Source organism: Musca domestica, unplaced genomic scaffold (assembly GCF_030504385.1).
Source record: "Musca domestica strain aabys unplaced genomic scaffold, Musca_domestica.polishedcontigs.V.1.1 17, whole genome shotgun sequence".
In the NCBI taxonomy this organism is placed as follows: Eukaryota; Metazoa; Arthropoda; class Insecta; order Diptera; family Muscidae; genus Musca; species Musca domestica.
This window is the reverse complement of record NW_026712230.1, coordinates 11,981,209-11,994,983: the sequence shown is the minus strand read 5'-3', so window position 1 is coordinate 11,994,983 and position 13,775 is coordinate 11,981,209. Positions and strand designations below refer to the sequence as shown.

The following is a 13,775-nucleotide window of genomic DNA, read 5'->3' as shown; positions in this document are numbered from 1 at the left end:
ATATGGATTTTCCTTTCTCGCCCAGCTGAGTCAATCTAGCTATATATGTCCGCATATGTCGCAATTATGGTCTAATCTTCAAGAAATAAAGAATGGAAATTAAGTATAGAAGCCTATTGCTTTTAGAGATAATCGCAAAATATTTAAGGGTTGAAATGGGCCAAAAACTGAAAAATTAATAGACCAATCGACGCAGAAGTTAGTATGGGGCTAGAGCTTAGGGCTAGGGAGAAACCTTCCAATTTGGATGGTCATCGGGTAATATTTAGTGAGTGAAATAGACCATAACATTTGTGTTAAATAAAAGTCAAATTTTCCAATTCTGATCGTTACGTAGCTGCCGATAGTAAAAATATCGTATATATATCGAAATATATTCAATGTGTATATACAATGGAAGGTGATGTTAGCTAGAATGCTTAAGAATGGCTGGACCGATTTTGACAAATTTAGAATGCCCTATCGCATAAAAAGATACCAATAATGATTCTAATAAATTTTGTAGTATTTTGTGACACTTTTTTTTATTTTTTCATATTTTTCATCGCATGCTATTTTTTCAATTTGACTTATAATATTGAAGTATACATTTTGTAATATTTTTTCACCTTACAACACAGGTTGCGGTTTTCATATACAGATTGCAATTATCGGCCGATCCTCACGAAAATTTTCACAAGGGTAGGGTTAGGCTCAGAAGGGCTATGCCTATTGTTTTCAAAGATGTCCGCAATATATTTACTGGTTCAAATCACCCAAAAAAAAAAGAAAAAATGCCCTGATCACACAATTGAAGCCAATCGACACGCTTGGGAAGAGAGTTAAGGACAGGGAAGAATTCTAGCATTTTGGATGACCATTGTATTATATTTAGCTGTAAATGGACAACAACAACTAAGAGTACGACCTAGTGCGTAAATATTGCGCAAATGTCCCTGGTCAAAATGCTAAGGGTAATATCTGGGCAGTGCTCCGTGACATAATTGTTTAAAGCGAAATCTTCCAATTTGGATTTGGACATAAAAGGCTTCTAACATATTGTAGTGTTGTAGGGTATGACATGGTCTGCCCACACGACTATAGCCTTTGCTTACTTTTTAAATTTTGAATTGTCGGTCTAAGTAAGATTTTTATATTTTTTTGTCTATGACATGTGGAGAAACAATTCTTGGACTGTAGCCAAGTGTAAAGCAATTTTCTTCTAATTTTCTTTCAAAGGAACACATTTTATTTAATTTTCTTCACATCTATCCTTAGTAAGAAGATTACAACAATTTTTTTTTTTAATTCCACTTTTATTTAGTAATTCATTTAATAACTACAACTACTAAACAAAAAAATTGTACAACAAATATAGTTTACAATTCATTTAATAAAAAAACGAAAACAAAAATTAAAATAAAAAAATATTTACAAAATAAAACAAATAGAAATATTCAAATACTCAAAGAGATACTTAAACTAGACAGGTAGTAGTGGTGGTGGTGGTGGAGAGGAAAACGAAACAAATACTGGGACTAAAATAGGGATTTCTCTATTGACTAATTATTTTACCATCCAGATGAGGACCAGCCTTTGTGAGAGTCACTGCTGACAATGTATTCGCTGCTGTGGCCACCATGATAACCGCCATGGTGATCTTCATGATGAACATGGACGGGTACATGCACGGGCACATGGACGATCTTTTCAACGGGCACATGGACAATTTTCTCAACGGGTACCTCTTTGACAACTTCTTTGACGACCAACTTTTCGACGGGCACCTCTTTCACAACCTCCTTGATGACGGGCACCTTCTTGACATGGTGATGATGGATGGTGTGAACTTTGTATGGCACGTGAATGGTGTGATGTTCACTGTAAGAGGAGGGGGAAAATATTAAATTAATGACAAAGTTAAACAAATAACAATTTTAGCATTCACATCCATTCATTCATTCATTCACTCGGAATGACACCTAATGTGCGAGAAGGGCACATAATTATGTTAATGAAAGTGAAAATGTTGTTTATAGCCTTTTTAATGATGTCTGTGAACTTGAGGCCTGCGTGTTTATGAAATCCGCATTGCATTAAGGTGTCAAATGCAGTAAAAAGCGAATAAAAGCAAAAAAAAAAAAATGAAAAATGTGTTCCAAAACAAACAACGAAGAATCCCTCCAATGATATGTCCAATGAATGATAATGAGCGGCTGCACAATCAATTGTTTTGTGTATTCCGCATAATTATAACCCGGCTACTTATTGCGTTTTGTTGTTACCCTCTGCCAGTGTGTGCTGTGCCAACGTTGAAACGACTTTGCCGGTAGAGTGTTGTATTTTTGGTCGCTTTTTGGATTTTAATATCTGGCTGTGTGACAATAAACGATAAGTGGTGTTCAGCCAACTCGTGCCAACGAACTATCAAAATCATCAACAAAAAAAAAGCAACAAAAATACTAACACACTCACATAATTATTTCATGATTGCATTACAGTTATCAGCCAACGTCTGACAATTGCAATAAAAATAATAAAATCTTATAAACACACCGGTAACAATGTGATCTTAATTATTTAATAAAACACACCACGGCACACGCACACACACATAAACGTAGAGATTAAATGGCATTAGCAATAAAAAAGACTGGCAATTATTTTGAATCAAAAAAAAAAAAATGAAAAATAAAGCATTTCTTTCTTTGCCTTATCCGCTGGAAAAGCAAAACAACAAAACCGGCAAAAAAAATATTTCAATGAAATTTGTAACGGAATTCCACTTTGGAGTGCATAAAAAACATTAAAGTGATGTGGTTTATTAACCCATTGGGGGGTACATATTTATATTTATAAATTACTATGTCACTTGAACTTGTTTCTCCTACAAGAAAAAAGTTTGGCGCTTAAGTCTTTTGATTTCACCCTCTCCTTGGTTAAAAATCAAGTTTGTGTCTTGAGTCTTAAGAGTAGTTCAACATTTCTAACTAGAGTTAATTAAGAGTTAAATTAATTAAGAGTTAAATTAAGTGGGTCACCAGGGGTTTGGTTTCGAGACTCCCTGGCCAACAGTTCGCCTAAAAAAGAGGAATTAAAAATTAAGTTTGTGTGTTAAGTCTTTTCTATAGTTGAACATTTCGAACTCGAAGTTGTAGTATGAGGGCCAATGGAAGTTGATTTAAAAAAACCTTTTCAGTGCCATCAGCTCTTCTATAAAGGGTTCTGGCCGTCAGCTCGTCTATAAAGACTCCCTGGCTGTAAGCTCGTCTACAAAGACTTCCTGAGCCTTCAGCTCGACTATAAAAACTCTCTGAGTCTTCCGCTTGTCTATAAAGACATGTTTTTGCTTTCATTCAATAAAATTAAAAAAATAAATGTATAAAATGTTTGACTTTGTTCCAGTTTTTTTTTGTTTTATCTCACCTTCTACGATCTTCCCCCAGAACACGGGTCAATAAGAATATCATGGCTATTCATAATTTTAATATATTCCATCTTCATTCGATATCAGATTTTGTCTTAGTAGAAATATTGGGATGTGTGAAATTTGAAGAGAATTAGATGCTCTATTCGCATTTTATTCAAAAATTTTCACCGATATCTTACATTTTCACACCTGACTTAGCATTGACAAAAATTTTGGGTTTTGCAAAGTTTGCACATAATCGAATTATCCAATCACTTTCTTTGAGATCAGATCATTAAGCTCGTCTCGAAAGAGAAAACAAACACATAAATCGTAAAACCTTTTTGTTTGAAAGTTTTGATCTTCTTACGGGAGGTACCAGAGGTAGTGGGCCAATGTTGCCCATCTTCAAACCCGATCTAAGTTCGACAACAATATTACGATGTACCAGGTTTGGACCTAATCTAAAGCCGTTATTTCGATGAGACACGTTTTCGTCGTATTAAATGATATATACCCTCTGTTGTCATATGGCTGTGGTCCCTCATTATAGATTGGATATTTTCCAATATATCATACACCACCGGTTTGTGTCTTAATTCTTTAGTTTAGAGCACTTTTGGCCAATGATGAGCAGTAAGTTATTTTTTTCAGTTTTCATATTTTTTTTTTTGGTGACAGATTATAAAATCAATCTTTAGAGCAGCATTTGAGGCTGGACGAAATTTTATGGTCTTTGATAGATAGAGGATTTGATACATTTTTTCTACGAACAGAAGGCCTATAGCGATTCCATAAAATATCTTCCCAAGATACTTTGTATACTTCTTCCGAATGTAATAGAAAACCTACTATACATGTTCTTAAAATGAATTTCCTTCTATGGGTCCAGATTAAAGTCTTTGCCCAAAATGGCTAAGCAACAAGCAAGTCCTTCGTTTTCAAAAAATTGCTAAATGAACTGGGCATAATTTGGTATTTTTCGTAATATTTCTTGTAAAGATTCATGATTCCTATTTTCAATTAAATAAATCCTAATACGCAGACAGTATGACCACTGAAAACTAGTTGAATTTGTTAATATCATACACACAGGATTTATCATTTTCTTGCCATTTCGTAAATTTATATTTTTATACCCTACAACACTATGTGTTGGGGGTATTATAAGTTTGATTGGCCCAGAATTTATGTAACACCTCGAAATATTGGTTTCCCATATAGGAAAGTATATATGGATCTTCCTAGCTCGCCGAGCTGAGTCGATCTAGCTATGTATGTCCGTCCGTCCGTCTGTCCGTCTGTCCGTCTGTCCATGTTAATTTGTAATCACTCTACAGGTCGCAATTATGGCCCGATCTTCACGAAATTTAAAATGTAGGTGGGGTTAAGGTCAGAATAGAACCCTATTTCTTTTGGAGATGATCGCCAAATGTTTAGGGGTTGAAATGGACCAAATACTGAAAAAATGTCGGATTTTGCAGTAGCTATACAGGTCGCAATTATAGACAAATCGATGCGGAATTTCGCATGTAGCTAGAGTTTAGGGCGGGGAAGAAGCCTACCAATTTGGGTGGTCATCGGATAATATTTAGCGGGTAAAATATACCATATCTTTTTGTTGAAAAAAATCAAAATTTTTCATTAAACCGCGAATATTTTAAATCCCAACGAAATCACAAAGCCATGACAAGGTTACTTCTGATCTTTATATTGATGTTAACATCCAACAAAACGGATATATAGCAAAATAAGTGCGATATATATGTTTATCAAAGAAGATATGCTTGAAAAATCTCTTATATGTCGAGAACGGCTGAACCGATTTCGACAGTTCTCATTAATTCAGAATGGCCTCTTGGCAGGAAAGAAAAAACGTCTAAAAAAATCGCATAAAAATATCTCTCTAAAGATGAAAATATTGATTTTGTAAAATTTTCTCATATTTTTTCAATTTTGTCATATTTTTGGCATATTTTCATTTTCAATTAAACATTTGGTAATATTTCTACAACTAACAAAACTAAGTAGTTAGGATATCAGAATATAATATACAGATCGCATTTATGGCCCGATCCTTACGAAATATTGAATGTGGATAAGATGAGGGTCAGAATAAAAGCCTACTCTTTTTGGAGATGATCGCCATATATTTAGGGGTTAAAATGGACCAAAAAACTGCAAAATTGTCAGAAGGTCGTAATTATCGCCCGATCCGCATGCACATTTGAATGGGGGTTACCGCACATTGCAAAAGCCAAGCAGTTTCGGATGGCCATCCAAAAATATTCAATGTGTAAAGGAGTTTGCCAACTTTTGTAGACAAAATACGAAAATGTCCATTCCAGTGACTTTTTGGAGAATTCACAAATACAGGAAAGACGCACTTCTGACTATTTCGTTAACGCTGATTTAGTTGAAGAATATAGTCAAATGACTGTATCTCATATAGATGTGTTTCAGTCAAAAACCAATAATAAATGTTATTCTTTTGCCACTTCTGAGAGATTATAGGTCTTTGGGAAATATTGGTTCCAGATCTAGGAAGACCATTTACGTGCAACGTCTACCAATAAATTGGAAATAAGCAAATTAGTTTAAGTTGCTATTATTCGAAAATTAGGTTTCTTTTATTATTTGTCACAATATCTTGTGGAATTCTTTCGAGTATCTCGCCTATATTAACTGTATCGTTTATTGTAGTGTTGTAGGGTATTCAACGGTCGGCCCCGCTCGACTGTAGCCTTTGCTTACTTGTTTACAAACAAATTTGTGTTCGAATATTCAAAGAAAAAAAATGATTTTAAATGTTGCCAAAGTCATTTGTTGTTTTCCAATATGCTGCAGCCTTAAATCGTGCGAATAAAGAAGTTTCAAATTTAAGCACTGAACAGTATGACATTCCTGTTTTCAAACCACACAAGCAATTCGATGGTATTTGATATGAGTTTCTTAATTTCGGTTATGATAACCAGTTTCCGTCTGAAGTCTTTCATTCGGAAAAATTATTTATGTCAAATCAAATGAAGTGGAAGATTGTTGAATTTTCGTAATTTTTCTGGCGACATGTTTATGAACGTGTTTAAAATTACAAAATTGATTATTTTGACACAAAAATGAAAATGAATAGGAAAATGTAATTCCTTAGCAAACGAAAGACTTAAGACACAAACATTAGGTAGGAACAACATTTGCAAAAGACTTGGCTGTGAAACCGAAATAGGTTTGGATTGTGAAATATCAACTTTTTGAAAAGAAGTTGTATAAATTAAATTACTTAGTAATATTTTAGGCAATTTTCTTTAGGATATATTACTTAAAGTGTTTAAATTGGAATTTTTTTGGTTTACTAGTTGGTGTATTTTTTATACCCTACACCACATAGTGTTAGGGGTATTATGTCATGGAGAAGGAAGTGAGATAGTTACTTTCGAGGATCTTGATAGAATCACTTTCTTAGTCGATTTATGCATATTAGTCCGTCCGCTCGTCTGCACATGTATTTCTGTGAACAAAACGCAAGGCACACTTATTATTCCTCTGAGACGAAATTTTCCAAACAATATTTGTTTGGCTCAAGGACGAACCCTATTGAAATTAGGTTCAAATTTAGATATAGCTCCCATATATATCTTCAACCGATTTCGGGTTCATTGTGCACCAAATTGCCCATATCAGTCCAAATGACCTGACTTTTGGCACATTCGACCGAATTCAGTCTAGAAGCAAATACTTCAAATTTTGGTTATAATCGTGTCAGATATATCTATAGCTCCCATATATATGTTTCATCAGATTTGGTGTTAAATTCCCTCACATGCATAATATTCACTCCACAACAATGATATTTGATACCGGACATCGGATACAGCTCGAAAATGCCTCTGCCAAATTTTGCCGATATCGGTTCAGATTCATATGTACCTTCGATATACATCTTTATAGGATTTTACGATTATTGCCCACCATATATGTAATATCAACCAAAATTCGATAGATTTTTTCATATTCAACCGGTCCGGTATATGTATTGCTCCAATAAATATTTATTAATATAATTTTTATCGAAGTCATATCATGCACTATACAGCAATGTTATTTTGTATTACAGGTACAAAACCCTCAGTCAAATTTGTTAAAAATCGACTCAGAGTTGGTTATAGTTCCCGAATTGTGACTACTCTAAAGCCATGATAGACATTCAAATAAGTTAGTCTGTTTTACTTCACATAAATTCGAAGTATAAACTTTTCTTGTTACGGGAGCTCTACTAAATACGCATAGTGGTATAGGGTATCATATAGTCGGTCCCGTCCGACATTTGACCTTTCATTACTGGTTATCTGTGGAGTCCAGATGTGGAAATTTAAGTAGACTAGGAAAATACTATGTGATAAAACAATGGGTTAATTCGATGACGCAGATCGCCTCCAATTAGATGTTAGGTGCCAACATTAATCCAATCATAAAATATTTCACAGGCAAGTCATGTTTCGATTGAAAGCAAACAACAGAGACAGGCAGATAACTAGCCAGTTTGTTGTTAAACAAAGGAAATTGAAGAGGAAAATGCCATGGTTTTTAAGGATACATTCACTTGAACTGGCGCCTCGGATGATGTAATGGGAGGCATTATGAGAGCAATGTTTGAGTTACAGAGATTTGTCATGAAAATAGTCAGAAGCGTAGATAAAAAGCATTTTCAATTGTTGCTTGAAGATGAAGCTTGGATCATGAAATTCAATATTAGGGTTACGAATAAAAATGTGAATATAGAAAGGATTTTAGGTATTCTACAGAGACAGAAATATTTGTTACATTTGTTACTAATAAAAATACTAAATTTCGGCATTTTTATTGACTAGGATTTTTACAACACGAAGCGTTGCTTCTAACGCCATCTATCGGAACATAGCAGCAAAGAAGTGGTGAAAATAACAACTAAACACTAAAAAATTGCATACTTCTTGGCTCAAAAAAAATATTCGACCAAGAATCCTCATCGTAAAATCGAATGCAAAAGGACGACCTTGTAACTGTTATTGCAGCCAAAGATCTACCCAATTCCAAAGGTCGAATGATGGATTACGTATCCCTAACCTTTTGTAGTGCAAAGTAGTATGATATACCCTAAAAGTGAAATATCCTACTAATACTAGATGAGGAGTGACTAGATAGGAGTTACTATTGATAACACGATTTGAAATATGAAATTGGCTCTGAAAGGTTTGAAATGTGCAAAAAGATTGCCAATTACTTTCAAATGCGCACCATCTATTAATATCGGGCGGACAAGTATTGGAATTCTTACAAATATAAATTAATGTGCATACTTTTAGGCTGGGGCAAACGTTCTCCTCAGGAAAATAATAGACCAGCTACGGCATTGACAAAAACAAAGCAAAGCAATAAACCTTTTGTCGGTCTCCATTCATAACACAATTGTGATTTTCTCGAATATACCATCAAACCCCGCACAAAGATAATCGGAGAAAAACGCACACACACCGAGACACAACTTACGCCTGCAATATGTTAATGAATAGCAAAAAATGCCACAAACAATGCAAAATAAAATAGATAGCATGGCAGCAATCTTGGCCATGGGAATGATAGCCAACTTTGCATGTCCGTTTGTCTGTCTGTGTCTTTCTATTCATTTATTTGTCTATCTGTTGGTTTGTTGGCATAATTGACAACGATAATTATGTGTTTCTGGATAATGTAATGCCAAATGAAAAAAAAAAAAAAAAAAACAAAACAAAATAGATTACATTCGCCCCGGGCATGGAAATACTTACTGTTTGCCAAAGAAGCCTCCTGGAGTGGCATAAGCCAAGCCGATCAAAGCCAAAAGTAGCTGAAATGAAAAAAGCAAAAAAAATGAAATAAAACTATTTTGTTATTTATTTGTCTGTCTTTCTGTCCATTCATTCATTAGTTAATGCAAATTAATTAATACAGAAATTATGGTAAACAAAAGGTGACGAGACGATCGTTATAAACGAGAAATGAACTGAAGTTATGTCGGACTTTTGTTCGCTGTTGTAAATTTAAATGGAATGAAAATTGTTATCAAATTTTTGTTATTGTCCAAGGGACATTTTTTATCTTTTGTTATTTAATTTGGATGAGTTGTAGATTAGGTATAGGTATTTGTAGTAGCTTTGTGTTTGACTGAATGACTTGTAGGAAACATTTTTGATATCTATGTTTATTATCCAAGGCAAAAATGTTGAATTTGTCAATGCAACAAAATAACCGACGTAAATTTTAGCAGTAGAATATAATATCGCCGTATCTTGCTGAAATTTTACAAACACGGAAGTAAGATTATTATACCCAAAAACGCCACAATAGCTTAATAGCCAAAACAATAACCAAGTCGCATTTTAAAGAAAATACGAACAAGTGGTTTAAGGAGTGAAGAATTCTATCAGTTCTTTAAAGTCCTAAACGAGAAAAGAGCATTTTTCGTTTTTTTATTTATATTAAGACATAGGGCCATGGACGGTTCCAAAAACTTCCATACATGACTACTTTACTACTGTTTGTAACATGGAGAAGAAAACGAGATAGATGCATATTTACTTTTAAGGATCTTCATAAACTCACTCTGGTTCGATTTATGCATGTCAGTCCGTCTGTCCATCCATGTATTATTGTAATCACTTCCTGAGTCGATTTATGCATGTCAGCCTGGCAGTCAGTCTGTCCGTCTGTCCGTCCATTTATTATTGTGAACAAAATGCAGGTCGAATTTATTATCCTATTGAGAGGAAATTTCCCAAACAATATTTTTTTGACCCAAGGATGAACCCCATTGAGATTGGTGAGAATCGGTTCAAATTTATATATAGCTCCCATATATATCTATAAAAGATTTCGGGTTAATTGTGCATCAAGTAGTCAATGTCAGTCTGGAAGCAAGTACATAATATTTGGTGAAAATCGCTTTAGACATAGCTATAGCTCCAATACAAATGTTTTATCTGATTTCGTGTTTAAGCCCCACACATTCCTGATATGCACTTCACAAGAATGATATTTGGTAACAGATATTAAATATAGTCCAGAAATACCTTTGTCAAATTTTATCGAGATCGGTTCAGATTTGGAAAAAGCTCCCATATATATCTTTATCCGATTTTAGGTTTATTCTGCTCCAAATGGCTTATATTAGCCTTAATGGAATGAATCTTGGAAATTCCAAGGAATTCAGCCCAGAAACAACTACTTAAAATTTTGGTGAAAATCGGTTCAGAAATAGCTATAGCTCCCATCTGTATGTTTCATCCGATTTAGGGTTTCAAGTCCCTCACATGCGTAATATGCACTCCACAACAATAATCTTTGGTAGCAAATATCAGATACAGCTCAGAAATAAGTGTTTCAAATTTTGTAAAGATCGGTTCAGATTTGGAAAAAGCTCCCATATAAATCTTTATCCGATTTTAGGTTTATTTGGCTCCAAATGGCTTATATCAGGCCAATTGAACTGAATCTTGACAATTCCGACTGAATTCATCCTAGAAAGAAGTACTTCAAATTTTCAAAAATCAGTTCAGATAGAGCTATAGCTCCCATATATATGTTTCATCCGACTTGAGGTTAAAGTTCCTCACATGAGTAATATGCACTCCACAACAATGATATTCTATACCGGGCATGAGACGCTGCTCGAAAATACCTCTGCCAAATTTTATCGAGATCGGTTCAGATTTGTATTCACCTTTGATATACATCTTTATCCGATTTTACGGTTATTGTCCACCATATATGTAATATCAACCTAAATTGGATAGATTTTTTCATATTCAACCGGTCCGATATATGTATTGCTTCAATAAAAATTTCTTAATATAATTCTTATCGAAGTCATATCATGCACTATACAGCAATGTTATTTGGTACTAGAGGTACCAAAGCCTCCGTCAAATTTGTTGAAAATCTATTCAGAGTTGGATATAGTTCCCAAATTGTGACTACTCAAAGGCCATAATACCCATTCAAATAAGGTTCATAGTTGGTGTGATCTACTTCACAAAAAATCCCAATATAAAGTTTTTTGTTGCGGGAGCTCTACTAAATTCGCATAGGTATAATATAGCTCGACTTTTAACCTTTACTTACTATTGTTTTTAATGGTTGAAAATTGTTTTGTTTGGACATATCAGCTGATTGCTTGTTATTTCCGGTATGCTGTCTACTGTGTTTGGTCCATTTCGACCTCAAAATATTTTGCAATCATCTCCTCCACCTTAGGCGGACACACGTAGCTAGATCGACTCAGCTCGGCGAGAAAGGAAGATCCACATATAACACCCTATGTCTTCGACCAATATTTCCAAATGTTACATAATTTTTAGCCTAATCAAACTAATAATACCCCCAACACATAGTGTTGTAGAAGAACTTAAGAGATCCCTCTGTTGACTTGTTTGAGAGTTAAAATTTTCGACGATAATACATAATCCTCGTATTGTTATTAATGAAATTATCGAAGACATGCATAAATCGACTTAGAAATTGGTTCTATGAAGATCCTTAATAGTAACTATGGGTCTATCTCGCCTCCTTCTCCATGTTACAAACAAATGCACAAAGACATAATTCCCTTACCACTATGCGGTGTAGGTTATAAACACTCTGATGACTTAAGGTACTAGAAGGAGTCGACCTATATAGTCCTTCTTTAGACAAAGTTTGGATAAAACAAGGTACTCATTATGAGAGATAGCTAACCTAACAGACAAACACACGGAAGTCGTTAGATCAATTCCAAATATCATGGAAGGGATTTTGTCCTAAGACAGGTTTAACACATTAATTCTTCGAGTGAATCTTGAATAATTGAAATGCCAATAAAACATAATTTTTTTTCAGAAAACGGATGTAAGTTTTTCCGCATGCTTCAACTTATCAATAACATTTGACGGACACTATATCACAGTTTCACTCTCTCTATACAATCTTCTGGCTTCTGGCTAATTCCTCTTTTCTTCAATATTTTACATTTTTAATTATTCTTTGGCACACCATGAAAAAACGTGACTGAATTCCGTTTCGTCACATGAAGAATAAATAACAAAATCAAACACTTTCCCACGACATGTAGACAAATTCTGAATAATAAATTCAAACTATTTTTCTATTTCAATATCCATTGTATTAATTATTCTTTTGTATTGAAGTCTTTCAATTCTGAACATGTTTATGTCAAAGCAATAGTTCCAGTGATAATTCTTTTGATTGATTTACAACTTTGTGACACCATCGATTTTTTCATTTTTCAACATTTCACTTTTCGTTTAGATGCCTTTTCTTGTTCAGTTCATTCACTTTTTATTGTTGTTGTGTTTTTTTTTATTTTTGTTTTTAACTTACAATAACTTTAAGACTGGTCATATTTCTGAATGGATTTATTTCTGGAATAACGATTTAAAAATTCAATTCAAAGTTTTAATCCTTGTAGCAGTTGTGAAGGATAATCCAAAATTTATTTGGCGATGTTGATGAAGGTTTTGGCTTTCTTGGCTTATAATACCAAATTGAAAAATGAACTGATAACCAAACATGGCCTGCACATGGTTTATATACTCTATATGAAGACCATGGTTTAAAACAATTCATTTTTTTGGTTTTGTTTTTATTGGTGGTATTGTTGTTGTTGTTGTTATGGTTATTGTGGTGTATTTTAAAATTTCCAATGTAAACCAAAAGCCAGTCACTCATTCAGTCAGTAAGCCAGCAAGCAGGCTAGTTAGTTAGTAAGTCTTTGCAGCATTGCTGGTTTACAGTGAGCGAGTAACATGGCGAAAGAGAGTCAGGTCTCTTCATTATGTTGAGACAAAGACGCATCGTCACCAGTCATAACAGAGACATCCACAGAATGAGCAACAGCTACCAACTGTGCAGAATTGCACTAAACCTTTGGGAGCTTGGTGGAGTGTGATGTAAAGTAGTTGGGTATATAAAAACTCCTGAATATTTTAACAGGGCTTGTGAGTGTTGCAAAGATGAAATGTTAAGTGAGGTCGTGCATCAACGGCTGCTACAACAATGAAGGATTTTTTCCAGAAGGCCATTCATCGGCTTTTGTCATAGAGCACAAATGCAAATCTTGAAGATGAAAAGTTACAAGAGAAGGAGGGAGGAAATATTATATTTCAAAAGGATTTAAAGTTCTAAGCCAATTCTTTGTGACAATACAAAAATTTGACAGCATAATTTAAATGTTTGATAGTGAAAAAAATGTGTCACATAGGCCAATTTCAGTCATGTACAGATACTGTCTGATGTTTTCGTATGTGATTAGCACACTTCATCGCAGCCCGGCTCTACTAACCAATCTTTATGCCAACAGAAAATTAATATTTTTTAAAAA

At 34.2% G+C, this 13,775-nt stretch overlaps 1 protein-coding gene across 2 annotated transcripts; it reads right to left on the bottom strand.

Moving 5' to 3' along the window:
• Positions 1-1,470: 1,470 nt before the first annotated feature.
• On the bottom strand, positions 1,471-12,939 carry LOC131801723 (uncharacterized). Of its 2 annotated transcripts, XM_059120664.1 has the most exons (3): positions 12,776-12,939; positions 9,190-9,248; positions 1,471-1,860 (listed from the first exon to the last, which is right to left on the bottom strand). In XM_059120664.1, exons 1-3 carry the CDS (start codon positions 12,794-12,796, stop codon positions 1,551-1,553), a joined length of 390 nt encoding a protein of 129 aa, XP_058976647.1. In that variant the 5' UTR covers positions 12,797-12,939; the 3' UTR covers positions 1,471-1,550. The 2 variants fall into 2 exon arrangements, with proteins under 2 accessions (XP_058976647.1, XP_058976646.1); XM_059120663.1 differs by lacking the exons at positions 9,190-9,248; positions 12,776-12,939 and adding an exon at positions 2,265-2,486.
• Between the last annotated feature and the right edge of the window lie 836 nt (positions 12,940-13,775).